This window comes from Scylla paramamosain, chromosome 48 (assembly GCF_035594125.1).
Source record: "Scylla paramamosain isolate STU-SP2022 chromosome 48, ASM3559412v1, whole genome shotgun sequence".
NCBI classification, from domain to species: domain Eukaryota; kingdom Metazoa; phylum Arthropoda; class Malacostraca; order Decapoda; family Portunidae; genus Scylla; species Scylla paramamosain.
In genome coordinates, this window is record NC_087198.1 from 7,769,134 (window position 1) to 7,786,481 (window position 17,348).

General features: G+C 42.9%; 1 protein-coding gene across 1 annotated transcript in view; it reads right to left on the reverse strand.

Annotated features, from left to right (window-relative positions):
- Positions 1-2,050: 2,050 nt before the first annotated feature.
- LOC135095349 (ankyrin-3-like) overlaps positions 2,051-17,348 on the reverse strand; it is a 24,173-nt gene continuing 8,875 nt past the window's right edge. The window contains exons 3-6 of the mRNA XM_063996107.1: positions 16,646-16,951; positions 8,062-8,331; positions 6,853-7,260; positions 2,051-5,024 (exon numbers count right to left, since the gene is read on the reverse strand). Of these exons, the coding sequence (XP_063852177.1) occupies positions 3,306-5,024; positions 6,853-7,260; positions 8,062-8,331; positions 16,646-16,951 (2,703 nt within the window). The 3' untranslated portion in view covers positions 2,051-3,305. The remainder of the gene's footprint in view (positions 5,025-6,852; positions 7,261-8,061; positions 8,332-16,645; positions 16,952-17,348) is intronic.

Consider the following 17,348-nt stretch of genomic DNA (forward strand, 5'->3'; position numbering starts at 1 on the left):
ACCGTGGTCTCCTGCGGCTTGTGACTCGCCTATCAAGAAGGAGGATGCCCACGTGAGGGATGCAGTGACTCCTGGTGAACGCCTCACACTGACGCTGCGTTATCTAACAACAGCTAAGGAACACCGATCGGTAACTACTGACAACTTGGCCCCTTCTGCAGCGATACTACTCTTTTAGAGAGAGAGAGAGAGAGAGAGAGAGAGAGAGAGAGAGAGTCTTCGGTCCCAGTGATGACGTTGTTGGTTTGTCATTAGCTCCAACATCAACTTTTGTGCCTCAGGACGCCACACCATGCACAACTCCCCCGAGGACCTGAGGTAAACAGAGCAGCGCGCGGCTGGACAAGCCCAACCTGTCGGTGTTGTTGGCGCGGCTGGCAATTCAGCCGCCAGGCACCAAAATTTCCACCGGCGGGCTATCGCGGCTTGCGGCGGCTGGCAATTCAGCAGCGAATTGGCAAGTGTGAACCCGCCTTTCGGTGTGATAACAGAGTGCAATTTATCACTGAAAGATGAGATAAAGCAGGTGTTGAGGGCAGCAGGAAGTGCCATCTCGGAAATATTGCATTTGTCAGGAAATACTTGGATGAAAGAAAAGACAATGGAGATGGTTGTTCATGAGCAGGTAATGGGGAGGCTGGAACATTACAATGCACTTCATTAAGACCTACCACCACGACCACAACAACCACAATAATAACACTGGTAATAATGACAATAATAATGACCCTCACACCAACAACAACAACAACAACAACAACAACAACAACAACAACAACAACAACAGTTACAGTACTCTCGTTTACCAGCATACATTAACATAGCATGGTACCCTCCCAGCCTTTCCCTGCTCCTCCCCCCCTCCCGTTCCACTGCCTCTATGTACACTTTCCTTTGCTGTGCCTCAGGAGCGCCGTGACGCCTGCCTCCACCTCGTCAGCTGTGCCTCGACCCTCCACTTCTCTTCCCTCCTGACTTGTTCCACTTCCTCGCTATACTTCAGGTTCTTTTTCTTTTATTCTTTCATTATTACTATTTCTTTTTATTATTTTGCTGCCTCATTGTTGTTTTGTTTCGCTTTGCTTTGGAAGCCTAACCTGTCTGCAGCCTTCTTCTCCCGCCTGTTTTCCGCAACCTATGACAACAATGATGATGATGATGATGATGATGCAATGGTAATAATAATAAATGTAATAATAATAATAATAATAATAATGATAATAATATTGATAATAATAATAAAATCAATAATGGTAATAGTATTAATGGTAATACTTATAATGACCATAACAGGAATAAGACAATGATAATATTACTGCATCAGTTGTGTTTGTGTGACCACTTGTATGAAAGATGTTTGCCACCACTTATTGTAAGAGTGTTTTGGTGGCAGTGTGTGTGACCAGTGATGGCGACCCACCCACCAGTGGTTCTGTGCTGACTACTAGTAGTCACCTGTGTTGTTGTGGAGTTGACGGAGTGATGATGCTTGTAACTTGCCCAGTCCATGAAGCTGCTTGGAGTGTTGGCAGCGTGGAGAACCAGAGTGAAGTGGTGATTCTGGCAGCTTGGAGGCTGTGGCAAGTCGTTGATATGTTGATATGTGTGCCAATAAAACACACGGGGACGAGGGTGCCTCATTTAATGACGGAGAACTCATTGGTACACACTGGATTCAACATGACACTGTACTGTGAGATTGCCCTCTCTCTCTCTCTCTCTCTCTCTCTCTCTCTCTCTCTCTCTCTCTCTCTCTCTCTCTCTCTCTCTCTCTCTCTCTCTCTCTCTCTCTCTCTCTCTCTCTCTCTCTCTCTCTCTCTCTCTCTCTCTCTCTCTCTCTCTCTCTCTCTCTCTCTCTCTCTCTCTCTCTCTCTCTCTCTCTCTCTCTCTATATATATATATATATATATATATATATATATATATATATATATATATATATATATATATATATATATATATATATATATATATATATATATATATATATATATATATATTATTATATAAGTAACAAAATGATTCATAAGGCTTGAAATAAAGACATGAGTTTTTGTGTTTGATTTACTGACACATCACTTTCCATAATACAGAGAGGAATAGTTTTGTGTTCATGAAAAAAATACAAGGCAATGGTTAATTTACATGTATAAGTTTGCAAATATGAGAAGTGTGCTTGAAAGGTTTGAAAGCGACCTCAGGCGGGGTATGAGAGTACAAATTGTTATACTGTACACACCAAATACAGACGTCACTTACCTGCTAACAATTACTTCTTATAAGTTTTTTTTTAAATAACAAGTTATTTCTTGGATGAACTTAACACTACTTAATAAGACAGTCACGTTTCTCGCTCCAAGGAATTCCCCTATTTTTGTTGCATTTACATTAGTGAACCAATATTTCTTGAAATTTTTTTCAGCTATTTGTTAAAAAAAAAAAAAAAAAAAAAGTCAATTTGAATGAAGAGTGAGTTTCATCTCCTGCACCATTAAGATCACATAAGGAACAGATTCACTTTTGTACACTTGCATTCCTTCACTACCACTTACAATGGCAGCTGATGATTTGCACACTTGAACACACTTACGGCACGTGAGTGTTGTTTAAGGAGAACAGATAAATACTTGTGTAATTTTCCTTGCATTGTCACCATCTTATAATTAAGACATGCTGGCCTGTTATAAGTTTGTTCAGACAATCTCTGCCTATCAATAGCACAAGTCCTTAACTTAACAGTTTGTTTTAACCAATTACCATCTGCATTTGGTACTTGGTGCTACAAATGTGACATTCCATCTTGATTTGATAACTTATTTGACATCATCTTGTCAAGCCGAAGTGCTTTATTTACACCCAGACCAGACATTGTCTTAATAAACCTGTACTAAATATTTCATGTCCTAATGGCACTGCCGTTTGCAAATGAATATCAAACACTTCTAGGCCTATCATCCATGAATCCATGTAGAGCCTGTTTCACCATACAACATGCAAGTTGACTATTATCTTGCCCTGCTGTACTTACTGGCCAAAGGTGGCATTACCTCAGCTTGCACCATCACATTACTCAACCTGCGGTATTACAGGGGCCAACAAGTGCACACAGATGAGAGACCCTATTAACAGAGTATCTTCTCTCACTAGCCTCGCGACATGAAAATATATATTTTTCTTTATATCGACTCCACAACTAATTGGCTATATAAACTACTGAATATGAAAATCGAGCACCAAGCACTGGCATTCCTGTGTGTGTTTGTGTGTGGGGGGCGGGTAGGAGGTCTTCCAACGCTTGGTGCAGCTCACAGGTAATGATTACAATGGTCTGCATCTTCTGCATCTATTACTTTCGTCGCCGCCGCCTGGTTGTCTTGGCAGAGGTCCTCCTCCAGGCACTGCACGATGATGGGCGCCCCGTCCCCAGGCTTCCGCCCCTCACAGTCTCCTCCAAAGTAGGCGGAGCTGTTTTGAGTTGTCAGGTTCTCTCGTGTCTCTTCTGGGTTCGCACACATCAATCTGAACACCTCCACCACCCATCTGGCGGGGTCCCCCTCCTGGCCAGCCCCAAGCTCTACCTCCCTCGACCGCCTATGCTCCAGCCACCGCAGGAGGGCGTTCTTGAAACAGAACCCGCTTGGCACCGCGATGTTCCACTCCTGTGTGGCGAACCATTTGAAAAAGCTCTTTTTGTGCCGAGGCATCCAGCGCTCGGGCTTGAGGCGGGAAAGAAGTACTTTTCCCATCAGCTGCACCTGGCGCTCTGCGGGCGTCAACGTCCCCAGCACCTCAGCCTCTGTCAAGGCAAAGCTGCAGCGCCATGTTCCATCAGCAGCATTACTGAGCTGCATGGTGGTGGTGTCCTCAGGAGTGAGGAGCGGTCTGCAAACTTGCTCCAGCCATGGCACCTCAAGCACTGGAACCAGGTCCACGCCGACCAGCAACAGTGGATACTCTCGCCCCTGCCAGGCCAGAGAGAGTCCCACGCCCACTTGCGTGCTGGTCAGGCCCGGCGGCACCAGGCTCAGTCTTTTGTCCTGCAGGGTGTGGCCAGCGAGGCACCGGTGCACCTCCTCATACAAACTGGCCATAAATCTATTACCCTCAAGGTGGGGATTGTCAGTCTTCACACAAATCTGTAACCTGCCCTTCAGCGGGGCTTCCTCCTTCCCTCTCTCGCTAACAGTTATTCCTACGTCATCCTTGTGAATCACGAGGTTTATATCAAATTCGTCAGGGGCGTAAAGCTTAGACCCGTCCTGAGAACTGCCCGCCAGCCTCAGGTCGCCGCGGTACGTGGCATCAGCGGCTGACACCTTATTCATGATGATGCTTATTTCTGCCATCACCGCCTCCTTTACCTCAAGGGCCTCGCCCTTTGATAGATCCACAGCCACCCGCTGAGCCTCCTTCTGCAGCTCTTGCAGGCCTGTGGATCTCACAAGATTTCTTATGACGCTTTCCGGGTCACGTCGGTCGATTGGGTCTAATAGATTACGCTTATATTTATAATACATATTGTGAAACACTTTAAAATTTTCTCTCACCTGTGTGCCCGTGGTGCCCGCGCGGCAAGGAGGGTCCTGCGTCACTTGGTGTGCCAGGAGTTCGAAAGTACTTTTATGGCCAAACATGGCGGCCAGGTGAGGGGGTGTCTGGCCATACGTGTCACGCTGCTGTGGGTTGGCGCCAGCGCTCAGCAGCAGCGCCACGCAGCCGTCCTGGCCGTGCGAGACCGCCTGGTGGAGGGCGGTGGTGCCGCAGGTGTGGTCCAGCACCTCGTCCACGGGGAAGTGACCCTCTTGCAGCATAAGATGAGTCAGCTGCAGGAGACCTTTGCGCGAGGCCAGCAGCAGGGCAGCGTGGCCATCAGGTAAGGAGACCTTCTTACCCTCGCCCTTCTTGTGGCTCTCAAAGAGATCCTCCTGTATACACAGCGCTGTCCGTGCTGCGGTCTTCTCGTGATCTGCCTTCAAGCGAAGCTCCATATCCTTCAGTTTTTCACGCTCCATCATAAAGAGCTTCTGTGTGCAAAGAGAAAGAGAGCGGTGAATATATGAACAAGTAAATAACCCTTTATTGCTGCGTACACATAGATATGTTAGAAATGATGATAGAAATCGAGGATTACATACGTATATTAGCATTTGTCTGCCTGATTGGAGTTGTTTATTAGGCAAGATTAAAAAATACAAGTAGCTTAATTGGTCAACTAATAGAATCAAATAGTAAGTAATAGTAATAAAATATAATACCATAATTGAGCTGCATAATATTCATGATATGAATAAAAAGTTTGTTGTGCAAAGGTAGACTACTGAAAACGTTTGGTTCAAAACACAGCGTGCTGTTTTGGTAAGAGGATGCTCCAAGCTGTGGCTACATAAAATCCACGTTGATGCTTCTACTTTGGCGAACACCATCCAGTAGCCGAGGCACTTCATTTCCTGTGTGCTTTGTGAGAGTTTTATAAATTAAGAACAATGAAAGTGATTTGTGTATCGATGAGAAATTAAACAATGTCATTAATGAAGCAACTTTAGCTGCGGACTACAATTTTCCCAGGGAAAGCATACCTCTGATTTATTTATTTATTTATTTTTATCACGATAACTCTTTGATAAATGACGGCCATGTGCTGGCCCAGATGGGAACACAGCAAAGCAGAGGAGGACAGCATATGGCACAGCACACACTAATAAGTGACTTTATTGTTAAACAATGTGTTGTCTTGTACAATATTCCACACACTTCTGAAGCGTTGTCAAACGCGTCATCTATGCGGGGCAGGTTTCTCGTTTCTGAATTTTCTGACTGGGTCAAAGCAAACTTAGTATTGTTCAGTGCCACAAAAGCTCAATTCCCCCATCTGTCTATATCGCCATAAGCAAGGACAGCATCATTAAACAGACAGATAAACATAAAATGACTAAATCTCCAGGGCCAGATGACATCATCCTAGAGCACTGCAGGAGTGCACGGGTGAGCTTAGCGAGCCGTTGCTGCGGCATTGAGGGACTCATTAGACAAGGCAGAAATACCAAAGGGCCAATTTCACAGTCGCTTGGTAACAGTCCCAAATGAAAGCCTTACCAGCCTGGTGACACCTCCAGCCACTTTCACAGCTGGTGTTTTCATGGCTTCGGTAATCCCCAACCTGGTGACTCTATCATAACAAAACGAAAAGCGCCGATTCGGTAACGCTGGTATGCCGGAGCGGCCTCATTAGATAAAGCGAGTCAGTTCTTGACCAAAGAATTAACCACGCCACCACTAAAAAGGAGGAAGGTGTGAAAATACATCAGCTGTGCCTTCAGCACGCCATATCCATTATTATGGTGACTTCTTGTGACTTAAATTCCTCCCTTTCAATGTCTGTCTGACATTCACCAAACTGCTGTGCCAGCCAGCCACTTAATGAGTCATCTTTTTCTCTGTCCCTCGTTGCTGTACACACATTTGTTACATAGAAATATTTCGGGTTGAATGTAAATCATCCTAGCCTACTATTTATGAGATAGTTACTTTATTTCTGTGTGAAATTATGATTTTTTAAATCATAATCTATGCAACGAAAGAATCAGCAATGAACTTAGTGAGCTAAATATTAAGGTAAACTTAGCGTAACCAAATCCAGCACTCTGATGGACACGGTCATGTTATTTCAATATTTTGCAATATTTTGTTAGGTGACAAATTCCATATAGTGTATGCGTGTGTCAGGATTATTACAGGAGTGTGACCAAGGAGGCGTAGCAGACGAAATAAGCGCGACAGGTGCTGAAGTTTTGATCAGCTGGTGAAGTGAGTTCATGCCGCCATCCAAAAGAGTACACAGGCAAGCAGCCTCACCTGCTCCAGCCTCTGTTGCTCCTCGTGAGGCATCATGTGCACCGCAAGGCGACCATGTGTGTCCGGCACGTACGGGCAGCCCCCAAGGTCCCTGATCAGCAGCTCGGCCATGCCTTTGTGGCCAGCCTCCAGGGCAGCGTGGAGGGCAGTGCCACCAGAGGCTCCATTAAAGACTGTCCACCCTCCTGCCCTATGCAGGAAGGCGGCAGTCACGGGGCAGTTGGCAGCCGCTGCCTTTGCCAGGAGGTCGCTCAGTGCTGGCCGGTCAGTCTCCTTTCCCCATCGCCAGGCTGCCTGCCAGGGAGTATTTCCCTCGATGGTTGTCACTAGATTGTCGATGCCCTCGACAAGGGCGCTGCTGACCTTTTCCAGGCGACGCTGCTCTGCACGCAGCCGGCAGCAGTAGGCCTGTGAGGAAAGGATGGTCACCACATCAGGTAAGCACCGTGCGCAGAGAGAGAGAGAGAGAGAGAGAGAGAGAGAGAGAGAGAGAGAGAGAGAGAGAGAGAGAGGTAGGGCAGCTATGCAGAAGTGTCATTAAGTCTCACAAATCTAAAAGTGCATGTACAAATACAACCTTACCTTGTCCCAAAAAAAAAAGAAAAATACAAAAAATTATTCCAAATATTAGGTTTGACGAGCATTATTACAATTACTTTTAGGATTATAATGATGAATTATAATCAAATATTAGGTTTGACAAGCATTATTACAATTACTTTTAGGATTATAATGATGAATTATAATCAAATATTAGGTTTGACAAGCATTATTACAATTACTATTAGGATTATAATGATGAATTATAATCAAATATTAGGTTTGACAAGCATTATTACAATTACTTTTAGGATTATAATGATGAATTAACATGGATTCAAGTATTATGAGATCTACTTCATTGCTTGTTCTAAACATTACACTGAAGTGTCCTTTTATGAAATGACAAGATTCTGTTGCATGACCTGTAATGTTGGACAGGTTTGGTGTGCTGCAGGTCTGTCATGTGCACCACTAAAACCTGAAACTGACGGCACTGAAACACAAAGGCTCGTCCTCTACAACCAACAGACCTATAACTCATCCAAGTTGTTCAAACACTTTCCACTCTGCAAAGGAGCCACCGCTGAGACTTGGGTCCAGTACCGGTGCTCGTCCTCACCTTTACAGTGAGGTAGTTCTGTAAGACAGGGAAGGGAAGGTACTCACGGTGGTGAGGAAGGCCAGCACCCTGTGAGTCACATCGGGGCTCTGCCAAGCCTCCTGCAGCAGGCTGGCAGGCAGCGGTGCACCGCTAGCCAGCAGCAGGCTGACGGTGTGTAAGCGGTCGGTGGTGACAGCCAGTCTGAGGACAGAAAAGCCACCCAGGAGCTCTATGGGCGCGCCCTTACATATGAGGGTGGACACCGCCTGCACGTCGTCCCGGAGACTGACTGTTGAGAGCAGCTCCTCATGCAGTTCTTCAGGAAGCTTGTAGCTCTGCCGGAGAGAGAAGGGAAGCCATGGTGCTGATGGTATCGCAATGAAAGCTACATAATATAATGTGATGTAATAATATAATAATAATGTTGTCACGGTTTTCAGAAAGTTTCGCTTGGTGGCGACATAAGTGTTCACTGGTGGCTGTGGCGATGTGTCAGTGTGCATTGTTATGGCCTGTGTGTGTGTGTGTGTGTGTGTGTGTGTGTGTGTGTGTGTGTGTGTGTGTGTGTGTAGCTGTTTGTGTGACAAAGGCTCATTCATGCAGAATACCTTGATATATATTTTCATTTATTGTTTAATGCAGTATGTCTGAGTAATTTTTGCTTATTACTATATTGATAACAGTAGAGTTTCTTTTGAATTTGTGTTGTCATTACATTTCAATGTTTTATTTTCATGAAGTAAATCATGGTTTGTCCTGTTCCTACAAATGGTGATACTGGTGTCGCCTCCATGAGACACTTTGCCTGCAGATGGTGCACACACCACCAATTTATGTGTCTGCGACACACATGTACATGTGCTAGTGGTTGGAATGCAGGCTTCTGTCGCCAGAGACAAAACACCTGGTAGTTTGAGGCAGTGTTGAGCCATTATCTGCAGCTGCAACTAGCCAGGCTAGATGAAAACTGTGGTCTCTCATAAAGCCCTCAACAGTCAGGTGACAGTGTGGGCTCTCCCGAGGCAAGTGTACACCGTGTGAATGTACACACTCGAAAGCCACCGTGACTGACGCATTGCCTGTCCGGCAGGTGGCGTCCCTCGTCAGGTGCCCGCACAGTGCCCCATTACTGAGCAGCAGCTTGGGGGAGCAATCCAGACACCACCACAGCCTCGCCCCAAGCCTGGTGACTGCTGTTATTTGCTTCACAATGTTGTGAGTGCTATAATTGTATACTTTATCGAGTTTTCCGCGTCAGTTCGCGTTTGTCTTTGAACCATTGTTATAACTTTTTGTTTTGTTTTGTGTGAAAACACCACTTTGCAGAGGCAGCTACAAATGTGAATCTGGTATATGAAAGACAAATTGGAGTTTTTGAAGTTATGATAATTATCAACAAAACAGCTGAAATACTTATGAAATGTTTTCAGGGTGTATAACAATCAGGTTGCCGCAGAACATCATCAGCGAGCTCAGAAAGCAAGCGAAGCGATTGAGGTAGCAGACTCTGAAGAGTCCACAGCAGCTGAAAACTCCATTTCTCCATATGCAAGCCCTCAAGTGCAGGAGTTTATCAGAGAACAGGTAATTAATGGCTTAGGAAATAAGAAGGGCAGAAGATATGGGGGACAAGGGAGGAGGTTTGCTCTGGCCTTGCGTTACCATAGTCCTAAGGCGTGTAGGTTTTAAAGCTCTACTTTTTCACTCCCCAGCAGTTCCAATCTTCACCTTTGGCTAAGGCAAACTTCCATCCAAGCAGGCTGGAGCAAACAAACTCACAGTCCTGAGGAAGAGCAGACACCACGTCGAAGGGAGAGACTCTGTGGCATGCATTTGATGCAGTGACCGTCAGAGAATCTCTCCATTTTGACCCGGCCTCCGATTCCATCATTGGTACGAAGGATTTTGGAGACCGTGGCAAGAGTCTGAAGCAGGCAAACCATGCACTTGTGTTCATGGCTAAAGGGTTGGCCAGGAAGTGGAAAGTGGTTAGGTTAGGTTAGATCAGGTTATGTTAGGATAGGTCAGGTCAGGTCAGATCAGGTCAGGTTAGGATTGCCTTATTTTAAGCTCTCGTCTCCATTCAAGTACAAACAACGAGCACTTCCGCGTTCCCCGCCCACAAACCCCTCTTCCCAACGAGTCCCCAAGGTCGCCGGGGGACGAGAGAAGAAGAGGCTGCAGAGTGAAGTGATTCCACTGTGTTTTGTGCTCAAAATCGTCCATAACATAAACAATCAATAACGGACATCACAGTTTTGTAGTTTGCGGTTTGGTCGTACTGTAGCAATTCATCCTCCTCAGGCACGGGTTGGTTAGGTTAGGTTATGCCTGCTTAGGATAGGTGGCTTAGGGTAGGCTAGGTTAGCTTGGGTTAAAACCCTTCAGAGAGTCTCTTGGGGCCTTTAGCAGAGCTCGGCTCGGGGAACACGTCGCGTTCACCTCCCAGCCCCTCCACGCTGCTGCCAGTCAGCACGTGGCTCAAGACTCGTCGTTAGGAGCAGGACTAAACAGCCGATCGTTTAAAGAATCACATCGTGCTCATTTTTTCAAGTGTTGGGATGATGTGAGTTGTGCACTTTTGTTTGCTGGTCTCCCTGTGAATTGCATGTTTACATTTTTGATGAGTGCTTGCCTTCAAGTAGGATCTCATGCACTCAGTGTAAATACAAGACTGATTTTGTGACACCTGTGATTGCTTTCAAGAACACTTATCAGTCTACCACCAGACTGCAACACTGCCCGTGCTGGCGAGGTGCTGCTTAAACTGAGCGGCTGGGCAGTCAGGCGTGCATTTTGCACTGGCCACACCGACGCAAAGCATTACCGGTGTTCACCTGACAGCCGCAGGGTGTCCACGGACGTGACCATGAGGACTGTCCACAGTAGGCCCAATGACAAGCTGAGGAGTGAATTTGCTTGCTCTGTGGAGATTCAGGGGAACCACAATCGTCCCCTTGGCCCTGCTGATGCCCTCGGTGAACCAAGGGTGCCCACAGCTACACCAGAGCTATTTGAGAACCATTTGAACCAAAACCCTTAAGTTATCATTATTATTATTATTATTATTATTATTATTATTATTATTATTATTATTATTATTATTATTATTAATTCTTTTTATTTATCTGTTTGTTATTTTCCGGTGAAAAGCAGCACTGGATAGGGATTGTGGGGGAGAGAAAGAGCAGGGAGAAGATAGAGGTGTTTCATTTCCCGAATGTTTCAACAAGCTGCCTTCACAGGGAACAAATTATCGCCGAAGAAGACGGCTTGAAAAAATACCGAGGAATGAGAGGTCTGGTGCTTCACCCTGCTTCCTTGCAACCAGCACGGTCCCCGTGCACTCGTGCAGCCTAGAGATGCTGTCTGATGCTTTCCTGTTGGCTTGCAGCTAGTACAGGATGAAATACAGTTTGTGTTCTGAATTAGTGAGTTAGTGTTCAGCTAGCCACTGTGTTGTTTCCTTGGTGACGGTCACGTGTCCGCCATGTTCTATGTTTTTGCCCTCTCTTTGAGAAGTGTGCACACCAACTGCTGAAATATTTGCACTGCATCACAGCTCGCTCAACAAAACGGGTTACCAAGCTTATAGCATAACCATTACCTGCAGGCTTACCACCTCATTAATATCTATAAACACCTCTTGAAATTAAGCAATACTTCATTTGTTTAACATGAATTTACAAACACAAATGTGAAGAAAGAAATACATCTTGGTAAAGGATGCAAAATGTTGTAAACAAAAACATTTTGCATCACATTCATATTGGTTAATGTTAAAAAAATGATAAATGTAATAAGCTCACACACACACACACACACACACACATACACACACAGCTCTATATTTTGAGGGAGTTTCTCTGATACGACCCTAACCTGGGAGCTACTACTGATTTCAAATGAACTTCTGAGTACCTGACTACTGATGTGACGTGCCACAGGGCCTGAGTAACATTTCTACTGCCAGTACTGAAGGTACTATCAAGTCTTCCCTGTACTGTTGTGTGAGCCACAGAAGGTAAACAAGGTGTTGCGGTGTTGCCACGTATATATTGTACCACCCTCACTGACCTATGCATGTAAGAAATTCTATTGCTGAACTCCACACAAGAATGGCACACTTCATTGGGTCTGAACCTGAAGAATTAGTGAAGACAAAGGTAGAAAACGAGCTTGTTAATATAACCAGCAGCAATGATGGAAGGGAAAGCAGAAGTGTAAGTAAGACGATTAAGGATGCAGTTGTTATGCTCTCCAGCCTGGCAGCATAATTTCGGTCGCTGTGTCTACAGCTGTATCTACTGCTTTCAAGGAATTCAGGGATAAATTAGAAAACAAGATCGCAGTAATGCTGAGGAATTGCCTCCTGCTCAAGTATGAACATGACAAGATGGAGCAGTACTCCCGAAGGGAGAACTTACGTATTTCTAGATGAGAGGAAGAAGAGGACGAAAGTGAGGAGGTGCTGGAAGCTAAAGTTATAGAACTTGCTGATACTATTGGAGTGAAAATTGAGCAGGATGACATTTCTGTTGTTCACCATTTGCGGAGGCCCAGGGAAGGAGGTAGGCCAGTGATTGTGAGGTTTTGCCACCGAAAGAAAATAAATGAAATTATGCAAAAAAAGAAAAAAAAAAAAAAAACTGAAAGGTAGGCAAAGAAAAGTGTATATAAATGATGACATGACCTCCTTAAGGGTTAAAATGTTGAATATGGTTAAAGGGCAAGAAACAGTGAAAAATGTGTCCACAAGGGAGGGGAGCATTCTTGTATAGTTGCACAGTGGGGGTAGACCTGTAGTTATAAACTGTCCTGATGACTTAGAAAAGGTTGTTATATCTGCTCCTGATTGGAAAAGGTTGAATCTAGATCACTTAACAAGGGCCTAGGATGGCCCTGCTGGGGCACAGCACATACTTGGGCATGATAATAGTGTTAGTGTAAGTAATATTAACTCTGTTCAGTTTGTTCCTCCCCTGGATTATATTAATGTGTCGTCTCTTAATGTCTGTGGTATCAAGTCAAAGTTTTTATCTATGGGTTTTGTCAACTTTATTAAAGATTATGATGTGATTTGTTGATGTGAAACTAAGTGTGATGATACTGATGTAATTAATGTAAAAAACAATATGGAAAATATCGGCTTTGACATTGTCTTTAAGGACAGAAGCAAATTAAGCAGGTTTAAATCTGGGGGTTTGCTCATGGCCATCAAGAAAAATGCTAGTTTTAAGTGGAGGCATATTAGTAACACTTATGATTCTTTACTTTCAGTTAAAGTTGATAGAAGTAGTGTAAATTTTGGTAGGGAACTGGTAATAAGCTGTGTTTACATTCCCCCCTCACACTCTAGATGTGGTAATAAAGAGCACTATGACGAGCTGGATGATTTTTTGCTTACTTACTCATGTGATGATTATGTGCATTGCATGTGCTTTGTGGTGATTTTAATGCTCACACTCTCACTATGTGTGATGTTCCTTCTGAGGCTGCTGAGGACCCTGTGTCTGTAAGTTTAACTAATTTTGGAATAACTGAGACTAGAGCAAACCAGGACTTAACCCCAGATGGGAATTCATATGGGAAAAAGTTGTTGGATGTTTGTAAGAATGATCAAGTTTATATATTCAATGGAAGGTTAGGGGAGGACTGCAGCATTGGCAAACAATACAACTATTGACTATTTTTTAGGATCACCATTGATTATGAAATATGCTGTAGTTCTTAAAGTATTAGATTATGAACCTTTGTGGTCTGATGTACACTGTGGACTACATGCAAGGATCAAATGTGAGATGCAAAGTACGGTGCCTGTTGTAAACCGAGAGGCAAAGGAATCAAGACAATCAGGTGTAAGGCAAAGTAAATGGAATGTTGAAAAACAATTTTTATGTGTGAGTAATATTGATGAAACTAAGATAAATGAACTGATTGCAAAAGTGGATGAATTACCCATGGATGCTATTAATCTAGATTTAAAATAAATACTGATTGAGGTGGCACTTGTAACTTTCCCACCATATAAGAAAAGATCATTCATGAAAAAGTCTAATAATGCCACCTCAGTGGGATATGATAAAGAGTGCTGGCCATCTAGAAAGGAATACCACAAAGCTAGACAGAGGTTTCATTTGCATAGAAGTAGTGTAAATTTTAACAACATGATTGAGAAAAGCAGGAAAAATAAAGCAAATCTAAAAAGAGTGAAGAATAAGGAGAGGGATAACTTAATAAAGAAACTTAGAAAATATAAGAGTGATGACCCTAAAGCATATTGGAAAATTTTAATTAGTCAGAAAAGAACTTATCAGATCCCAAGAACACTAAATGAATTCTATGAGCATTTTAAGCAGCTAGCGGTTGATGAAATTTCTGCCAATAGTAATGTGAATATTACAAATGTGAAGACAGTGCGGATGCTGAAATTTTATCAGTACTTGATGATCCTATAAGCGAAGGAGAGGTACTAAGAAGTTAAAAAAAAACAACAAATCCCCAGCATCTGATATGATATTAAATGAATATATTAAAAGTACTTGATACTGGTGTCATGCCAGCTGAATGATTGGTGGGTACAATAGTGCCACTCTATAAAAACAAGGGAGACATCCAGGATGCTAGTAATTACAGGGGCATCATCTTACTTAGCTGCATGGGGAAGCTGTTCACCTCCATACTTAATGAAAGACTTAATGATTATTCAAACACCTTATCTACCATTAATGAAACACAAACGGGCTTCAGACACAGATATTCCACTCTGGATCATATATTTTTTCTTCAAATGTATCATTGATTTATTTAAGTGGAAGAAGAGAAAGCTATTTTGTTTATTTGTTGATTACAAGAAACCCTTTGATATGGTACAGTGTGAAGATTTATGGTGTAAACTTGTGAAGGAAGAGATGCAAGGAAAAATTCTAAATGTAATCAGAAATATGTACAATAATATCAGATCATGTGTCATGCTTAACCAGGAGATTTCAGACACCTTTGTTTGCAATGTAGGGGTAAGACAGGGGGAAAATTTATCATCGGTGCTTTTTGCTTTTTATGTGAATGATATTGAAAGTAAATTAATTTAATATAATTGCAGTTATGTAAATTTTGGTGACGATTTCTTAAACATGTATCTTAAACTATTTGTTATTATGTATGCAGATGATACAATTATTTTGTGTGACAGTGAGGATGGAATGAAGCAGGCACTGGTTGCTCTGAATTTATATTGTAATGAATGGAAATTGAAGCTAAATTGTAACAAAACAAAAATAGTAGTGTTTAGCAGGGGAAGACAAAATTTAACTATGAACTTGAATTTGGTGGTAAAAACATTGAAGTAGTGACAGAGTATAAGTATCTTGGAGTATTATTAAATTATAATGGGAGGTTTTGCAAAGGTGAGCTGGAGCTAAAAGAGACACCTACAAGAGCAATGTACTCATTAATAAGTAAGTGTAGGAAGTTTGACTTGCCAGTGGATATACAACTCAAATTATTTACCACCACGGTGTTACCTATATTGACTTGTGCAGCTGAAATTTTGGGTTACCATATTGCTAGGGAGTTAGAGTATATGTACATGAAATTTTTAAAGCAGGTTTTCGGTGTTCATGAGAATACTTGTAATGACATGGTGTATGGTGAACCGGGTGTATTTCCACTTGATATTTATATATAAAAAAAAAAAAAAAGATAGGTTATTGGTCTAAGCTAATTTCAGGTAAAAATACTAAACTGTGTTATTTAATGTACCAATGTCTATTCCAGCTGGATAGGTTAGGGCTTCATAGTTCTCCATGGTAAACTTGTATAAAGAATATTTGTAATGACTGTGGAATGTCTGGTATGTGGTGTTGCAAGATGTTCCTAATTCAAGATGGGTGAAGAAAGCTATGGAACAGAGATTGAAAGATCAGTGGCTTGTAACTTGGCATCATAATTTAGAAACAAAATCATTAAGTAGCAGTTATAGGGTGTTTACGACAGATTTTGGCAGAGAACAGTATTTAGAACAATTAACAAAGGGTGACAGATTATTAGTGACTAAATTTAGAAGTTGTAATAATAGACTTCCTGTAAATATTGGTAGGTATCAAGGTGTCAGTAGAGAAGATAGGGTTTGTAACATGTGTAATGCTGAGGTAGAAGGAGAAGAATTTCATGTACTTTTTGAATGTACTGATATGGAAATTGTTAGGTTAGGTAATATGTATATAGCAAATTACATAAATAGGCCAACACAATTCAAATATGTTTTGTTCATGCAAAGTATAAGTTCAAATGTGATAAAGAAATTATCTTTGATTTTTGAGGATGGTGCTACGCTTGTTTAGATAAACAGTGTGCAAAACACCTCAATAGTTTTTTTTTATTTCTTAATTAGTGACAGTATGTATCATTATATATGCATACACATTTTTTTATATTAATTTTTTGCCATTGCTTACAGCGTATTTCATTTGTATGTATTTGTCTTTTCTTATGTAATATTATGCACGTTCTGTATATAATCTACAGTGTCTGTATTCTTTTGCTGGAGAGCTGTGCTCCATACTTTATAGAAAGTCTGACCTTACTCAATAGATTCAATTCAATTCAGTTATAAATTCAATTCACACACACACACACACACACACACACCTGTACACAGTGGTGGCGCTGTAGTCCCTTAATCACCGAGTCTTGGCCTTGCTGCCGTGCCAGGTCAGCGGGGGTCATGTTGTCAGGGGTGGTCACATGAGGGCTCACGCCGCGTTGCAGCAAAGCCTCCACAGCAGCACTGGGAGCCCCGCACCGCGCCGCGGCGTGGAGAGGCGTCAGGCCATCCTGGCTCAGCGCGTGACCATCACAAACCTCGGGGATGTTGGCCATTGCTGCCTCGTTGCCCTCCACCAGCAGGGACAAGACTGTGTTGTGGTGGTGTTCATGCACGCCCCGCCACTCCCTCTGTGATGACAAACAGACACTGTTGCTGCCCACTTGTGTCACCACCACCACCACCACTACCACTACCATTAACACCACTACTGCTATAAAATGACCACCACCGCCACCAACACCACCACCAATACCACTACCATTACCACCACCACCACCAATACCACTACCATTACCACCACCACCACCAATACTATTACTATTAAATAATCACTACCACCAATACCATTACTATTAAATGACCACCACTATCACCACCACCACCACCACTACAACCATTACCACAACTACTACTATAAAATGACCACTACCACCACCACCACCACCAGCTATACTATTACTATTAAATGAACACTACTATCACAACCACCACCATCACTTCTACTGTAAAATAACCGCCACTGTT